The sequence below is a fragment of the Mirounga leonina genome, unplaced genomic scaffold, assembly GCF_011800145.1.
Source record: "Mirounga leonina isolate KUSES-001 unplaced genomic scaffold, KU_Mleo_1.0 Mir_82, whole genome shotgun sequence".
Classification (NCBI taxonomy): Eukaryota; Metazoa; Chordata; class Mammalia; order Carnivora; family Phocidae; genus Mirounga; species Mirounga leonina.
The window spans coordinates 5,285,488-5,303,634 of NW_023270825.1; the positions used below are offsets into that span (position 1 = coordinate 5,285,488).

General features: G+C 58.2%; 1 protein-coding gene across 2 annotated transcripts in view; it reads left to right on the forward strand.

Annotated features, from left to right (window-relative positions):
• The first annotated feature begins 7,702 nt into the window (after positions 1-7,702).
• The window catches only part of CCDC85C (coiled-coil domain containing 85C), a 78,837-nt gene continuing 68,392 nt past the window's right edge, over positions 7,703-18,147 (forward strand). For both annotated transcript variants that reach the window (XM_034993269.1, XM_034993271.1), the window contains exon 1: positions 7,703-8,498. In XM_034993269.1, coding sequence (XP_034849160.1) covers positions 7,703-8,498 — 796 coding nt within the window. The remainder of the gene's footprint in view (positions 8,499-18,147) is intronic.

Here is an 18,147-nt window from a genome sequence, read left to right on the forward strand (position 1 = left end):
TAATACTTTCCTTCCCTCCATTCTCTCCCATTAGATATGGGACAGAGAGTAGGGGTGTTAAGTGAACACCACAGAGACTCCAGAATCCCTAGCCCCCTTTCCTATCATAGGCAGCACATTTGAGGATTATGTGGGGAATTTGGATAATCTTAGAGAACTATCTCTAAATCCAGACACTTGGGGAGGGGTATGCTCCTCCCCCCAGAAATGGGGATGTCTTCTTCTGTTGCAGCTTGATGCCAATGAACAAGACCTTGATCTAACCCAGTGCTTCACAGCCCTGCCCACCAGGCTTACCTTCTCCTGATATTCTGATTGAACTGGTGTGAGGTAGGGTCTGAGCATCTGCATTTTACCAGCTTTTATGTGATTAACAAGTACCCAGGACCAAGAACCACTGGGCTGACCCCCTGGCCTTGTTTATAGAACCTGACCAGCTGCCTCATTAGGACCCTGACTTGCTTGCAGGAGCTCTGGACGCGCAGGATGCTAAGATGGCGATTCTTCATTGCAAAGCTGCGTCCGGTGTTGGGTCTGAGCCGGGCTGAGCCTTTCTTGAGAGAAGGTGCAGCTCTTCTGTTAGTTTTTCAGAGTCTCAAGATGCTCATTCCGTGTGGACTCTGGGGTATTCCCAGGCCTGTCAGCAATTTCCCCAGCAAAGCAGCATCCCATCTGCCTCACTGTGTGGCTTAGGGTTCCAGCTGGCCTTTTCTTGTGCATTTGAAATGATTCCATCTCCAGGTGAGATCCAGAGGCTCAGAGAGGGGTGTGACTTGCCCAGGGCTACCTGCCAGCAAGTATCAGACCAGAGACCAGACTCTGAGTCCGGGTTTTTCTACTTAACCCAGCTTCCCCCGTCATCATTCACTCATTCGACGAACACTCACTGAGTTCCCAGGCTCTATGCTGAGAGGGCCCTGAGAAGAGCAGTGATCAAAATGGTGGTCCCAGTGGCATGGTTGGTAGAGTGACTTCTGTCCCATCTTCTCTCTGCCCAGCAGTGGGCTCAACTGGGGGTGGGGGTGGGGGAAATTACTGTTATTGCTGGGATTGTATCAGAGGGGGAGGCAAACTGGAGGGGGCTGGGAGGCTGGGCCTGCAGGACAGAAGCCGCATTGATAATTAAGGTCTTTGCCGACTTTTATTCCATACTCAGCACATGAAATATTCAGGCACCGGAGAAGATTGGTCTCTGATCTTTGCAGCAGGGAGCACTGCTGCTTATAGACCCGGGGTGAAGGCGGCACCCATGCCTGGCACGCAGGGCACTTGGGGGGGATGCAGGGGCCGGGCAGGTGTGGCCCAGAGGTCTCTGACACAGATGGTGTGCCTGCTGACACCCAGACACCACCAATGGGGCCATGCCCTGAGGGTCTCAGAGAAGAGCCAGGTTTGTCCTCAAGGAATGTACAGTTGGGGAGTTGGAGGAGGTAGGCAGGAACCACCCATCACAGGTGGGGACATTTCACCCTTCCCAGAATGGAGGTGATAGTCCCAGGGATACGCAGCTGGGCTCAGAGACGCAGTGTCTGGGACCTGGAACTTATCACCAGCAGTAAGCCCTCTAATTATCCCACAATGTTGCATTGTACCTGCATCAGTTCCATAAATACAAACATTTCAAGTAAGTTACAAGTGTTTAAACCTGCTCCACTGTTTCCTCTTCTGTTTTTTGTTTGTTTTGTTTTGTTTCCTAATAGAGTAGGCACCTCCAGTATGAAATTTGGCCTGGGCTTCTCTTGTGCTCTGACAGCCTGAGGGAGGCAGAGTGGGTGTGGAAAGCACACGGAGGTTCGCCCACCAGAGTGACAGCATTCTATACCCTGCTGGCCAGATTGTGAGTTAGCACCACCTCTTTGGGAGGCGGTTTGGCCTCATCCAGTCGACCTGAAGCCATTGAGTCCTATGACCCTGCCACTCTGTGTCTTGGTCTAGACTCAAAGTTCAAGCTCATGTACATCAGGACCATACCAGAATGTCTATGGCGGCATTGCTGTTTATCGCAAAACATGAGAAACCAATGTCCTTCAAGAGGAAAGTAAAAGTGACATATTCATGCAATGGATATTAGAAGAGATTCTCAACTGAGGGTGATCTTGCTCCTGGGAGCCATTTGGCAAGATCTGGAGATAATTTCAACTCTTGCAACTAGGGGTGGGGGTGCTACTTCCATCCAATGGATAGAGGCCAGGGATGCTGGTAACCATCCTACGATGCACAAGACAGTCCTCCTCTGTCCCCATGCCAAAGACAAGATGTCAACCTTGCTACACAGCCACGCAAGTGAGCGAACTATAGCTTCCGCGCATCAGGGAAATAATGAGGGAGAAGCATGTTGCCAAAGAACACAGGAAGCACAATACAGCTTAAATAAGGTTCAAAAGCATGAACATCAAGCGGTCTATTATAAGGGGGAAATATAGTATGCTGATGGAATAATTAATGCAACATTCAGAATCATGGGGTCAGGTGGGCTGGGGCATGTGACCAAAAGGAGCCCCAGGGGCCTTCAAAAGTGGCAGTGACTTCCTACGCTGGGCAGTGCCTGCCAGGCACCTGCTGTGTCCCTGTTTGTTATAATATAAAAACAGTTCCTTTTTTTAACTTTATTTTTAAGATTTTATTTTTGAAAATTCTCATTTATTTTTTCGAGATTTTATTTTTAAGTAATCTCTACACCCAACGTGGAGCTCAAACCGATTGAGCCAGTGAGGTGCCCCTAAAATAGTTCCTAATAAGAATAATGTGTGTTTTTTAATATTTTATTTATTTATTTGAGAGAGAGAGAGCATGAGCAGGGGTGCAGAGGGAGAGGGAGAAGCAGGCTCCCTGCTGAGTAAGGAGCCTGATGCAGGGCTCGATCCTGGGACTCTGGGACCATGTCCTGAGCCAAAGGCAGCCACTTAACTGACTGTGCCACCCAGGTGCCCCAAGAATAATGTTTTTAAGTGTGTTAAGGTAAGAGGTAGTCTTGCAAAGAGCTCCCTGACTCAGTTTCCCTTGCTGTTGAGCCTCCTTCCTACCTTGCTCCTCAGGGCAATGGTATGAGGGGATGTCAGCAGCTGAAGGGGGAGGAGGGAATTTCAGTGGCTCTAGCTGGGAAGGGAGTGGTGCAGATGCAGACATCTCCCAATTGGTCCCTAATGGGGCCTTCCACCCTAGGAACCAAAGGGGCTCAATCTGCCGGAAGTCTGCTTCTCCTTCTCCCGCTGCCCCTCCCCTCCCCATGCTCTCTCTCAAATAAATATATAATCTTTTAATAAAAACAATTATGGCCGCTTTTCCATGGGCCCTGATTTCTTAGGCATGGAGGCCTTTCAGCCCTACATGGTGACTCCCCTCTTACAGGGTCCCCCAGGGGGGCCAGAGAAGAAACCCCAGAATCCGGCCCCAGGCCCGGTCAGTCACCATCGCTGTGCTGGCCTGCAGAAACATTCAGCCATTGGGCAACCTTCCCCCGGCTATCCGTACCAGAGTCCTTTCATGTCCACACGCCTCTGGTCATCACCCGTAAGTTCACATGGTCATCTGAGCTTTGTGGAGACAAACAAGCAAGCCAAGAGAATCAACATAGAATCCTAGAAAGACTAATGACCGTCTTATCGGGTTGTTATGATCATCACATGAGGGCCGGCCTGGAGTCCCTGGCTCATACTGGGTGCTGGGGAAGCGGTAGGTGGTGGTGGTGGTTATGACTACTGTTAACTATTGGCCCCAGGGAAAGGCCACACATGCTTGTCCCTGCAGCTCACAGAGCCCTCTGCACCCCCACTCTATTGCCTCACCTCACTCTCACACCCCCCACCCAGATCACTGTCACCTACCTTTGGGGTCTTGGCTTGTGTGGTTCCCTCCATTTGGACTATCCCAAAGCCCTCCTCCCCCTCCAGAATCTGACAAACTCCTACTCACTCTTCAAGATTCAACTCAGGGGTTGCCCGGCTGGTTCAGTCAGTACAGCATTCGACTCTTGGTCTTGGGGTCATGAGTTTGAGCCCCATGTTGGGAGTAGAGATTACTTAAAAACAAAAAAGATTCAACTCAGACGTCACCTCCTCCAGGAAGCCCAGCCCAGAGCTTCAGGATGCTCCCTTGATGATATATTCTACTCATCTCTTTGGGGTACTCACCACAATGCATCTACATGCATTTTATAGATATGCCCGTGCGTATGATTATGCATATATATGCTTTTATGTATATATAGTTACCTAATTATGTTTGTGTGTTCAGTAAACCAATGAATGAAAGTGACCTTGGGCAAGTCATTTGCCTCCTGGGGCTCAGTTGCCTCATCTTCAAAATGAGGGGCTCAGATTCAATTGGTCATGTGCTGAAGGGTCGTGCATTCACCCTGCAAACATCAAATGGTATCTGCTCTGGGCTCTGTGCTCCCTTCTCAGTGGGGAGACAGGCTGCTTACCACCAGTATGGTCTTATTATCAGTTCCCAGGGTCACAGACCCTGTGTTTTGAAATAGTTTGTCTATTATGTGTCTGTATACTGGCTCTCACTCCACCTGGCCCTTAAAAACATTTGTGTGCTTTTAAATGGACACAAACTGGGAGATTCTGAAGGGAAAAAAAAAATTGGAGAGTCGGGGGTGTATCTTTATTATTTAAAAGACCCCCGACTACTTTTACTGGACATCTAGAGAATTACTGTGCTAAAGAGCCATGATTCGGTTTTACTGTTTTCATGACAAAGCTGAGCTTGTCATGACTGGGAAGCTAGAAACCAAGACACATGACATTTCTGAGCTCATGGCTTGGGGTACAAGGTCTGTCGGACTGAGAATGTTCTGGGGATCTTGGCACCTTTTGCTGGACCCTGAGGGACATCGGCCCTTAGGGAGGGAGCTTTGGCTTGGCCAGTCCCTCTTGCTTCAGGACCCTTTCAACCTCCTGCCGTCCTATTTCATTGTGCCCAAGCCTGTGCAGCCACGGGTGCGGTGTGGGGAGCGGAGAGTCTCCGTCAGGCCACCTGGTAGAATCATCTCTAGTGGTCTGTCTTTGCTGCACCGGGGGCGGGGAGGGGGGGAGTTAGGGACGCTTATGTGGGTCCCGGCTGGGGGACTCTTAGTCCTATAGTCTGTAGATGCTGCAAACAAACCCTATGTAGATGCAGGCTTCGTTTTTCTCTTGGAAAGTTCAGCTGAAGCTGCCGGCCCTGGAGAGACCCAGGACTGAGATGCAGGCCACGGGAACCACCTGGGGAAGGGAGTTCCCAGGAATGCAGCGTTACCCATTTCCACCACTTCCCTAGTCTACCTATCCTCTTCTCACCTCTCCCAGAAGCAGCTCTGTGCACAGCCTTCAGGGAGCTGTTTGATCTGGCTTCCTGGGGTAAGACAGGCTTGCAGCTTCCCAGGTGTGAGCTGAAACCCTCTCCAAACCCGGATTCATCTGGGTTGGGCTGGGCCCATGGAGAACAGTGGCTCACCGGGGCCAAGTCCTGGAAACCCTGAGCTCCTCTGGGGCTTCACCCTCAAAGCTCTGCTCCTCCCACTCATCCTCTCCCTACCACCCCTTCCCGAAGGTCTACCTGGGAAGAGGGGCAGATGGGTGGGGAATGAGGTGCTGAATCTGGACCTCTCTATGCACCTCCCCCATCCCTTCACAGGCAAGCTAGAGTGAGCCTCTTAAAAGGCAAATCAGGTCAGGTTGCTTGGTGCTAACCCCCTACTGCTTTCCCAGCTGCCTTAGAAGCATGCAGGATCCGGCCCCTCTGACCTCATCTCTCACCCCTTCCCTGGCCCATTCCCAGCCCCACTGGCCTTCTTTGAATAGGCCGCTAACAGGCCAACCCTAGGGCCTCTGCACTAGCTAGTCCCTCCACCTGGAGTGCCCTTCCCCCCTCATCTTTGTCCTTTCTGCTCAGGTCTCAGCTTAGATGCACCTCCTGAGAGGTCTTCCTTGACCACGGGATCTAAAGTAACTGCTTATCACTTTCTGTGACAGCAGCTTGTCTTAATCCCCTGCACAGCACTTATTACAGCCTCGTGGTTATCGAGTGTTTATCATCCGCTCTCTCCTCCTCCCCACAACTGCAACGTCGCCCCAGGGGGCAGTGACCTCTGCTGTCCTGCCCCGCGAAATCCCCCGGGGGTCTGGAACGGGACTGGCGTAGAGAAGGTGCTGGGTGCGCAGCTGTCCAACGAATGGTTGAGCAACTGGAAATGGGGACATCAGCTGCTGCGCGGGCGCGCGCTCCAGGCCGTGGCGGCTCACAGTCGGGCGCGCGGGTTTTATCTTATCGCGGGTCTCGGGGGAGGGACGCCCCCCTCGGACCAGCTAGCCGCAGGCGCGCCGTAAACACGCTTGGGGAAACGAGGATAACGAGACGGACTCACAGGCGGGGGGAACAACACCCCGGGTGCCCGGAGAGGCTGCCGGTGGGGCGGGGGTTCTGTGGCCGGCTCGGCGACCCCCGACCCTGGCGTTCAGGCCCCCGTGGGAGACCTTCCTCCATCCCCTCCAGTGGTCTCCACCTCAGGAATCCCCGACTCTCCCTCGAAGCCCAGGGACTAGCGGTCGGGTGGGCGGGGGAGCATTGCTCTGAGCGTGGCTCCGGGCGGGGGGCAAATTCCCCATGCCCTCGCCCCCCCTTGGGGCAGGGGAGAGGGTACAGACCGTGCTCAGAGACACGACTGGCGAGGCCCTGGCCCTCCGGGGCGCAGAAGCAGGAGCCACAGCCCTGCGCTGGAGTTGGAAACGCAGCCCCTCCGCAAGCTCCCGCAGGGGACGGGAGTGGAGATGGGGCGGAGGAGTCGGGGGCAAGAAGGGGACAAAGAGCCGCCCTGCCTCCGGGGAGAGCGACCCCCGAGTCAGAGTCCCATTGTTCGTCGTATTTCAGACTACGCCGGACTCGGGTGCCCCCGGGAGGGAGAAGCGGAGCTGTCCTCCGGCTCCCGGGTATTTGTTTATTGGGGGCGGGGGAGGGGGAGCGGGGGAAGCAGGCCTGGGAGGGGGCTCGGCGTCCATTTCCGCGCGTCTCCTTTAAGGAAAACCCTGCCCTACCTTTCCCACCGTCCCCCTCCCTGCAGCCGTACCTGCATTTTAAAAGCGCCCTGTAGCCCAGGGATTGGCCAAGGCCGCGTCCTCCGGGCGCAGAAACTTGAACCGCCGGGAGGGGGGTTGGAAGCCGGGTGGCTGGACTGTACCATCTCCTCGGCGTCCCCCGCGTGCGCCCCGCCCCTCCCACACACCCCCAGAGAGGCCCAATCGGATGGGCGGGAGGGCGGGACCGCGGCTCGAATGCGCCTCTGGCAGGGCGCCGGGCGGGCGGGCGCACGGCGCTGGGGGACGTCGGGGGCCGGCCGCGCCTCTGCCCGTCCCCTCGCTCCCCCCCGAAGGCGGAGCCGGCCGAGGCGCCCCGCCCCCTCCCCGCCCGGAGTGGGCGGGGCGGCCGGGGCTCGGGGAGCTGGGCCGGGGGCGGGCCTCCGCCTGCTTCGCCCGAACCCGGAGAGCGCCCGGCACGGCGGCCGCCGACACAGCAGCGGTCCTAGCTCGCCGAGCCCCGAGCCCCGCGGTTCACGGGCAGCCCCGGGCGGACGCTGCTGAGGGCGCGCGAGGCGGTGCGGGGCGGCCCGCACGCGCCCCCGGCCGCCCCCTGCCCGTGAGCGGACCGGCCCAGCGCCGCCCCGGCGCGGGGAGCGCCGGCCGGGCGAGGGCGCGGGCGATGCCGCGGTGACGGCCCCGCCATGGCGAAGCCCCCGGCGGCGGCGGCGGCGGCGGCGGCGGCGTCGGAGGAGCTGAGCCAGGTGCCGGACGAGGAGCTGCTGCGCTGGAGCAAGGAGGAGCTGGCGCGGCGGCTGCGGCGCGCCGAGGGCGAGAAGGTGGGCCTCATGCTGGAGCACGGCGGCCTGATGCGCGACGTGAACCGGCGGCTGCAGCAGCACCTGCTGGAGATCCGCGGCCTCAAGGACGTGAACCAGCGGCTGCAGGACGACAACCAGGAGCTACGCGAGCTCTGCTGCTTCCTCGACGACGACCGGCAGAAGGGGCGCAAGCTGGCGCGCGAGTGGCAGCGCTTCGGGCGCCACGCGGCCGGCGCCGTGTGGCACGAGGTGGCCCGCTCGCAGCAGAAACTGCGCGAGCTCGAGGCGCGCCAGGAGGCCCTGCTGCGCGAGAACCTGGAGCTCAAGGAGCTGGTGCTGATGCTGGACGAGGAGCGCGCGGCGCTGGCGGGCGCTGGGGGCGGCGCGGGCGGCGGCGGCGGCGGCGCGGGCTCCCGCAGCTCCATCGACAGCCAGGCCAGCCTGAGCGGGCCGCTGGCCGGCGGTGCGGCGGGCGCGGGAGCCCGCGACGTGGGCGACGGCAGCAGCACGTCGAGCGCGGGTAGCGGAGGCAGCCCGGACCACCACCACCACGTCCCGCCCCCCCTGCTGCCCCCCGGGCCGCACAAGGCCCCCGACGGCAAGGCAGTAGCCACGCGCCGGTCCCTGGACGACTTGTCCGCGCCACCGCACCACCGAAGCATCCCCAACGGCCTGCACGGTAAGGACGGCGCCGGTCGGGCAGCGCGGGTCTCAGGCCCACGGCCTCTCCCCCCCGGGGGCGGTCGCCACTCCAGACCCCTTCTCCAGCTGCTATCCAGACTCAGGGCTGGGGGATCCCGCGCCTATCCGCGTGGCGTTTTGGGTGATGTGTTGGTTCTGGTCAAGTGATGGAGGCGTGACCCTGCCCAGCTCCGAATTCGCAGCCGGGCCGGGGACCCACTGGACCCCAGGAAAGTTTCTCTCCTGCGGAATTATCAGTATTCGTGTAGGGCACCGCAGGGCCGGCTGGGGACGCCTCATTCATTTGTCCAGGAGCGGGAAGTTCTTGGGGGGGGGGTGCGTGGGAGGGGGAAAAGAAAGGCCCTTTGAGTACAGGTGAATTTCTCCTCTTACTTGGAGCAACAGGCAACCCCAAACCTGAGCAGCGTCCACGTGTGTGGGGGGCTGGGGCTGGAATTCCACCTGGGCTTCTCGGTGCTGCCTGCGGGCTCAGAAGGAGGCAGGTAGCCCTTGAGACTCCCAGGCCCCTGGGTCAGAGGACCCCGGGCGAAGAGCCTTTCTGGTTTGCTGTCAGTCCTGAACTTCTCAGGGTGGACGGACCTTTCTCAACCGAGGCTCTAAGACTTTCCAGAGGGATATGTGCTTGGAATGGATCCTGGCTTTTCGCCTCTGCCTGCCTCAGTTTCCTTAATCTGTAGAATGGAGTTGATGGTCCCTGCCGTGTGGATTTGGGGCAGAGATCAAGTCTCCCAAGGGATCTGTAAACTGCTGGTCGCCTTACAGGAAGTGCGCTGGTGGTGGGTGGCTTGGGTGTGGGTGGAGGACCTTTGGCCTCAGGAGAGCTCGGCTACTGTCTTCCACGCCCATGTGACCTATGGGCCCCCAGCTTGGGTCCGCCATTCCCAGCGCCCTGATCTGTGGCTCTCCTGGCCACTCGTGCCTCTCCCTACCTCCCTGTTCTTCCACATTTTTGGTGGCTTGGCTCCCAGTTCTGGTGGCAGTTGCTGCTGCCTGAACTATTTGCCTGAAGGTGGAGATTAAACAGCCCTTTCTGGTTCTCTTTAAAGGCTTTCCTGGTTCAGAGAAAATGTGTCTAGGCTTTAAATGACTGTTCTTCCCCAGAGTGACGCCTGAGCAGAGGAGGGACGTTCTCTCTCTCTGGTTTGGTGGCTGAGTGGCCTCTGCAGGGTGTTGGGGTGGGAACCGGACCCATGCAGGTGGTGTGCTCGCCCATCACAATTTTTCCTTTATTTACCTTCCCAGCCTGAGTTCAGAGCAGGACTGGGTTGAGAGGGATATTTTGTTACTGATTAGCAATCTACCACTACCACTCGGGTTTCCCGTTGTAACTCTGTATCCACTCACATCCCACCACAGGCGGCTGGAGGCCAGGGGGAGCAGCTCAGAGTTAGGGGGTTTCATTTGTGGGGGTTTCCAGGGCTGGGGAGTCAGGAGTCCCAGTTCCAGCCTCTCTGGCCTTGCCTTCTTGGGGGCCTCGGGAGGGGCCCGACTTCTGGGCCTCAGTTTCTCCCAAGTGCAAGGAGGGATTGCTGCAGTCCTGTGGCTGGGAAATGTTGCTGGTTTTCGGCTGCGTCATCAGTGACACTTGCCGAGAGCGGCTGTCGGCACAGGACTGGAGTGCCCAGCGTCGCAGCATATTTGCAGGGAAGTTCCGTCATGCTTTGGACAAGGAGATGCGGCCTCTGTCTGGCTCAGTGTATCAGCCAAAGCAGTGGATGATGTCAGGGCAGGGGACCAGGGGGTGGCTGGGACTTGAGGTGTACAGTTTCCCCGCAGAGTCCGTGCCCACCCCCCGGCCCCCCAAGTCCCACGCTCACTTGGAACAGGCCTGCCACCGGTCTGGTGGTGGCCAGGCTCTGTGTTGGGTGAAATACAAATGAGCACTGCTATCACCAATTTCAATTACAGGGGCTTGGTGTTGAGCCTTGTCTCTTAAAGTCATGCGCGCGGCCTTGAGCTATTCTCCCAGCAATGTGAACAGGATGGCCAGAAACGGGGCAAGGCCCTTCTCTTAAAAATGACTTTTGGGTAGTTTTGAGTGGAGGGAGGAGGGAGCTGGAGGTAGGAAAGATAATGCACCTCAGTCCCAGTGGTGGGGTGGGGGGGAGAAAGTGGGGTCAGATGCCGGGCTTCTGCCCTCCATAGTTGGTCTCGGTTCGTCCTCCCAGGAACCCTAGAGGTAGTAGTATCCCCATTTTCAGATAAGCAAGTGGAGGCTGAGGGAGGTTCTGAGCCTTGCCTGGGAAAGCCGTGGAGACTGGCAGTGTCTCCGCTCTGTTGCCTGGGTGGGGCTGCCCAGGTGAGGCTGCGGGGTTGGGGGTGGGGGTTCCCCAGGGTGGGACTGCCGGGAGTTGGGGGCGTTCCCTCATGGCTCCGGCTGACGCCTGGCTTGCATCTCTGGCCTCTGTCACTGTCTAATACTCTTAGTCAGCAGACAACACTGGTGACTCCCTATTCTTAATTCCTGACCCAGGTTTGCTCTCGTTCGCCCATTCTGGGAAATGTCACTTCCTTATCGGTGACCACTGAGCAGATGGTTGATAACCCTGTCACCCCAAGGGGTCACACCGTCTTGCGGTGGAATCTGCCTCCTGCTTTTCTCCGGGGGCAGGTTACTTCTCTGGGCCTCCCTCTGCTCTTCTGCAAAGTGGGGCAAAACCCAGAATGCCCCCTTCAGCCGCCGAGGCCGAGGGCGGTCAGGGTCTGTGCACAGTAAGTCTTGATAGTTGTCAGAATCCTTGTCATGCTTGTTTCTTCCCAGGCTCCTCGTGAAAAAGCAAGAGGGACCCCTTTGGGGGCTTGCCAGACAGACTTTGGTGTTGTCTTCAAAACTCTGCTGTTTAGACAGCTCGCCTGAATGTTTGCGACCACAGCACCTGCTGACGAGCTGGGGGCCTGTGGCCCTGTAGTCTTCTCGTAAGCGGCTGGGGTGGGCCTGCAGCCCCGCGGGGTGCCCGGGGAAGGCCCCTGCGGCTGTGGTGGGAGGTGGCCCATCTGTATTCCAGGCTGTCCTGGGCTGGGCTGGGCCTGGCTGCCGAGAATGCATATGCAAATGACCTTTTTCCCTCCGGGTTGTTTTTGACTGGGCTGTGGGTTGTGCTGACCGAAGTCCGGACTCGAGTGCTCTTGCTGTACTGCAGTGGGACAGACTGAGGCAGGCGAACCCCAGACTCTAGAAAGTCAGGTTTGCCCCCTTGAACCGACAGTTTTCAAACAAAAGCATTTTCAACAAGGTCTCTCCTTCCCCTCCCCCACCTCTCACTCCCCCTCCCCCCAGTCCCTGTGTTTGCATCCTGTCCTTCCCCCATCACCGTGGCCCGTTCCCCCTTAGCTAACCCAGAGAAACCAGGACCTCCAGCAAGCCTTTGTACGGGCCCTGTTTACTTTGAAAAGTTTGGATTAAAAATTTGAGCTTCTCAAAATAAGATGGTTTTGTTCTCCTGCTTGTGTTTTTGTTGGTTTAAAGGATGGATGGAGCGAGGGTGGTCTGAACCTTTAAAAAAAGACGGCGTGAGTCGGCTTGCTGGCCCTGAATAGGTCTTGTATTAGGGGCCTTCCAGCTCAGTGCCTCCTGGGCAGGATCGCTAATAAGACGGCTTTTCCTAAACCCAGCCAGGCCTGGGAGCAAAGGTCAGTGAAGACAATGGGGTGGTTTAGATAAGCCTTTCCCCCTCCCTCCCCAACCTGACCCTGACCTTCCATCCGGGGCCTTGGGGTGTTGGGTCCCCAGGGCCTTGCACAGAAGGAAGACAGGCCAGAGGGACTCACTGGCAGGTAAGCCTGGGGAGGACCAGGGCATCCCCAGCACTTCACAGTTTACCACACAGAGCCTCCCAGTCCCCACTCCATTATGGTCAGAGCTCCCAAATGGTCCCATATTGTAGATGGGGAAACTGAGGCTTGGAGAGAGCAGTGACTTGCTCTGGGTCCCCGGGGGACCTGGGCTCAGTGTTGGGGTCTCCTGTGTCAGAGTTTGGGCCTGCCACTCTGCCTGCTTCCCCTCTGGGCCTGGATAGTCTGGCTCTGTCGGGCTCAGAGAGACTCCCATGGGAGGCCCCACCAGCAATGGAAGGCCTCCCAGAGCTTGGTCCTTGGCAGGGCCCCGGTGACCTACAGATGGACATGGGGACAGTTGGGGCTGGGGGGAGCTCCAGAGGCTGGACCTGTGTAGCAAAGGGATGGCATTTCTTCTGGAGAAGCCAGACCTGTGCCTCATTCCTGCGCTCCTGTGTTCCTGCACGAGCCAGCATGGCTCATCCATAAAATGGGGAACGTGGGCTCAGGGCAGGGAGTCCTTCCTTCTTGTATTTTCATTCCCTCACTCCTGCCCCAGGCTGGCTTCCCTCTGCCGTGGTGACCCCTCCCAACCCCTCACCATGGCCTGGCCTCAGAGCTCCCAGGGCACAACTTGGTTTACAACCTTGTCCCCAGAGCAGCATGATTAGCAAGGAAATCCTTTGCTGCTCATAATCTGTGTTTTCCACCCATGGGGATTTTCCACCCCATGCTTGTCGATGATATGAACACAGAGAATTGGAAGCCTGGGACCTTCGGTGAGTTCCAGAACCTTTGTGGGGCTCTGTTTTCTCCTCTGCAAAGTGGGAGACTATTACCAGTCTTTCGGTTGAGGGAGGGAAGCGGGGACTGTCTCCCACACGCCAGTCCTCCTCCTCCCAGCTGGAGCATTCGGTGCTGGGTATGCTTAGGAACAATAATAGACCTGGGTGAAGGCTGACCTTGCACCTGCTGTGTGAGTGGGCAGCTTACTAAACCTATAAGCCTCAGTTTCTGCACCTGTCCCAAGGATAACAACACCCCGGTCCTAGACCTGGGCCTCCAGTGATAGGCTCGGTGACCCTCTACTGTCACCTGGACCCCCTGCAGATTTGCCTCCTCTGGGTGGGGATGGGGGATCCCCGTCACATGTTTGCGAGGACAGCCTTGTGCCTGCCCTGTGTCAGAGCCACGTGAGCCCTTGTCTAGCTGGACAGAGAAGGGAGACAGCATTTCAGCAGGAATAAGGCAGAAGCAGGTCTGCAAGTGGGTCTGACCACGGTTGCTGAGAGCCCAGGGTCTGTGCGCGGAGCTGGGGTGGCCCTGGGCCTGGACGCCGCCTCCTGTGAACAGAAAGAACTGGAATGTGGAGCCCAGAGGAGAAAAGCCTTGGGGCCAGGGAACTGCTGCGAGGCTGTCAGCCCAGGGGGTTGTGTCCAGCCCCTGGGGGTGGAGCCCTAGAGTGGCAGAGACCTTCCTTCGGGGGCCACCCAGAAGAGGGGTCCAGGAGGACTGTGTCGCCTCTGGAGACCAGCAGCAGCCCAGGGAGCTGGGGAAGGGCTTTCCTGCACCCACCGTGGTGGGACACCCCAGACAGCGCTGGGAAGGTGGTTGGGTGAGCCCAGGACAGGGCGAGTCAGGAGGCGACGGGGCGTGGCCGGGTTGTTGTGAGCTGGCCCTTCAAGCCGGAAGGGCTGCATCAGCACCTCTTTATTGAGCGGTTACTCAGTCTGAATTGTGGGTGCCATGCACACAGTGATTCATGTGGCCTGGCTTGGGGAGTGGCCATTCAGGAGCATTCGTCTGTGGCCGTTGGGGTGTCGGCTGGGCTGGGGGCAGCAGGGGAGGAAGTTTGGAGTTCCCACGTGGCCACGGCGATTGTGGCCACAGGAGAGAACCGTCTCTGCAGGTTCTCAGACCCGGCGGGGTGGCTCCGAAGCCATGCTCCCAGCCCCTGTCGGCCTCCTCCTCCCTTCTGAGCTCAGGGGTCAGGCCGTCCGCTGCTGGGGGCTTGTGCTCTCTGGCCGCGGCCTCATTCCCGATCCTGCTGCCACTTTCTGTCCCTGCCTACAGCCTGGATGCCCCGGATCCGTGCAGGGGTGACTCTGGGATTTCTGAGCTAGTAGGCAGTGCCATCTCCCTGGAGCAGGATGACGAGGCGACCTAGGTGTTGTCCCCAGAGGTTTGGTGGCAGGAACAAGCTTGCCTGTAAAGGGATGAGCTGCTCTTTTGATCCTGAAAAGTCAGGAATCCTAGCAAGCACCTAGAGCTTGTCACTGTCACACATTGCCCTGCCACTGTCCCCTGCCCCCGCAGGGTTCTTGGGTTGGAGCTGGGCCACCCGGTGGTGGATGTCTACTCTTGAACAAGTCACTGTAATGGTCTCCAGCTCCCCAGGGAGCAGGGCAGCAAGCTCAGGAGCTTTATTGATTCGCCTGTAAGTGTTCTTGGGCTCACCTGGTGTATGATGTTTAAACAGAGGCGTATTCATTAAATGGGGAGCAGGGGAAAGGGAGGAGACGTTGCTATGTAAAGGTTTGAAGGTGGACCACTAACAGAGAACTCTGGATCCCCTAGGGAAAGCCCATCAGAAAAAGGTCACAGCTGGAACTGCCTACAGCCTGAGGAAAAAGCCCAACCCAGGGACTTGGGGGGTGGGGTGCAGGTGCAGTGGGAGGGGCTTCACAGATCCCACCTGCCTGGCCTGTCCACGACCCAACCCCCGGTCCTGCGTTCCCCATTGAACCAGATGTGCCTGGGCTCCAGCTGTTCTTTCTGCCGGGCCTGGCCTCCTCCCGGGTCTGTTCTGCTTGCACAAACCTGCTGCACCTCTGAGGCTCATCTCAGCTCCTGTTAGCACCCCCTCCTAGCTGAGCTCCGAGCACCCCGAAGAGGTTGAAAGCCAAAGCAGGGCAGTTGTGGGAGTGAAAGGGGCATGACGAATAATCACGCCAGGTCAAGAGGTCCACCTGGGCGTGTGTAGCCAGGGAGGTTCCAGGGTCTCGGGGACTGGAGCTCCTGGCCCCACCCCCACCCCCACGACCTAGTGTGACTTGCCTCACCGCTCTGACCCTTTTCCCCAGCAAAGCTGGGATCCCAGTGGGGCCCAGCAGGACTTTTCCCTTCTGTGGGAGCCAGGAAGCTGGTAGCACCATGCCAGGCACATTTGGTGCCCGTCAAAAGACATTTCTGGAACCTGCCCCTCTGTGCCGAGGCTGTGAGTCCAGAGGACCAAGGCCCCGGGCACACAAGCTCAGAGATAAATGATGGACTGAGGGCCCCTGGCCGGGTGGCCAGGGAGGGCTCCACCTCCCGTGTGGCCGAGCCCGGGGGCGGGCCCCCTTCCCTTCCAGCTCTCGCCAGTGCCTTAGGACTCTGGGCAGTTTGCTCAGGGGTTTCCGGCTTTCCCAGGCACGGCATTTCCTCCACCCCGAGATACCATCAGCCACAGATGCCCTGTGTACTTAACAACAGCTCCTGCTGGGAGGGGAAGACCCTACGGTAAACGCACACATGGAGTCTGAGCGGCACCCCACATTGTAACTGAAGGGAAGATGCTCATCTTTGAATGCAGGAAATAACAAATGGCAAAGGACAAAGGTCTCTGGTTGATGGGGATGCCAGAAAGAAGGAAAACAGACCCTCGTTTACTCCCAGGGCCCCCGGGGTTATCTGCTGGCCCTGATGCTGGCCTCATCAGCTGATGTGCTCCCCACATCTGGGTTTTGGGGGCCTGGCGATGTTCTGTGCTTTGGACAACACAGGCGGAACCAGTTGGCTCAGCCCACTCCTGGACCCCACTGTGTGCAAGCACCTTCCTCTCTCCAGGCCCTCATGTTCTTGTCCGTAAGATGGAGGGCTTGGGGAGGCTGTGCCGAGGCTCCCAGAGACCCTAGCTTTCTCTGGCCCCTTGACTCAGAGTTCCTACGATGCATAGAGCCACAAGGAAAGAGCCTCCCGCCCTGCGCTCCTGCTTCTCTTCGGTCATCGGTCATATTTACGGTTTTGTGTCTTGCCCGGGGGTTGGTCCTCAGCTTGGGGCAGGTCTCCCAGTTGAGCTTCTGGGGTGATGGAGGTGACCTGTCCAGCGCTGGCTGAGGCTCCTGCCTGGCCAGCCTGTCCTCGTGAGGGGCTGATGGAATTACCTAGCTCTGCCATTCGATCTGCTCTTACGGGACTAGGTAATAGGTTTGGCACTTGGAGAGTATGTGGGGTTCCGGTGCCCTGGTGTGGGGTCTGCCCAGGACAAAGCCGCCTGTCTTGAACTTGAGGTTCCTCTGTGTGCAGTCCTGTCTCTGCCTGGTTCATAAGCTTCTCAGGGCAGTCTTCCTGGCATGCAGGAAGTGCTTGGTGTACATTGGGGAGAGGAACGGGGAGGTGGGAGGCACTGCACGAGGTGCTCCCTCTTGTCGCTTTAAACCCGACAGTGGTCAACCCACTTTGGCCACCTGACCCGTCCCCCTGCCTTTTTCCCCATTTGCTCCATTTGGTGCCAAATGGCCTGCAGTTCCTTTAGAAAAAAGAAATCAAACCTCCCCACTGAGGGCGGGGGCTTGCCTATTCCCCCTTGCCTGTTTCCCTTAACAATAACTACGAAGTACACACTTGCTTTTACCAGTGGTTTCTAACCATGGCTGCATATTAGGTATCGCTCGGGGAACTTTAAACAATGCCAGTGCCTGGATGGGCCCCCAGGGATGGGCCCAACTGGTTCTGGAGGCTTCGGTGGTTTTAGAAACTCCCCAGGGGTTCTGCTGGGCAGCCAGAGCCTTGGTGGGAAGCTCAGGAGAAAAAGGAGAAAAGCCACTGGGCCTGCTGTGGTCGCCCAAGCTTAAGATGACCCGTCAGCAGGTGGGCGGGAGGCGGATGCCGCCCCACCCTGGGGCATCTGGGGCATCGCAGAGCCTGGCCGGTGGGGTGGGGGGAGGCTGAGGCTGCTGTCAGCTCCTGTTAGCAGTAAGAGAGAAAGGGGCCTGTTTGTGTTTCCCCTTGCTCACCTTTGCTGCGTGGGCGCCCAGGTGGGCTGCCTGGCAGGCGTGGAAAGCAGGGTTTGAGCCCGGCCCTGGGGGCCCCCCCCCGCCCCCCGGCTTGCTCCCCACCTCCACACCATGGCCGCTGTCAGACTGCCAGGCGCTGCCTTCCCCACCCCCTCGGCAGGGTGCTGGCGGCCCCAGACGGGGTGGGAGCCTTTTCAGGCTGCATTCGAGGGGACAGATGCAGGCAAGGCCGGTGGCACCGAGACGGCAGCTACCGAGAAGAGTCGACCCATTTCCAAAAATAGCCCATCCACTGTCAGGGGAAGCGTCTCTTTGTCTCCCCAAATCAGTCTTTCCGTCTCCTGTCTCCCGTCTCCCGGCTTGTAAGGCAGTAAGGAGGCAAGCTCTTGTCTTGGAATCAGAGGCTCCCGAGCACCCGCCCCCCGCCCCCGCCCCCCACAAGGGCGCGATTGTGTGTGGGCCCTGAATGTGCCCTCCTGTCCCCGAGCGAGCGTGGCACCGGGACACCAGCTCTCTGTGTAAGGAGCCCGCTCTGGGAGTGGCCCTTTGTGGTGGGTTCCGGGCTCTCAGAAGGCTCCATTTCCCTGCTGCCCAACGTCCCTCCGAGCTGGTGGGACAATGGGAAGCTCCTGGCCTGCCCTTTCTCCTTTTTCTGTGTTTTCCATGTTTTCTGGAATGCACACGCCCCACTTTTATACCTGGACGGAAAATGAAGCAGTGAGTTTCTCCCTCTCTCAGCACCTTCTGTCCTGGCGGCCCCGCTCCCTCCTTTCCCAAGCCCTCCTGTGGGACCTCCCGGCACCATTGTCTCCTTCCTCTTGTGCTCCTTCCCCTGCAAACAGGCTCATGTTTCCT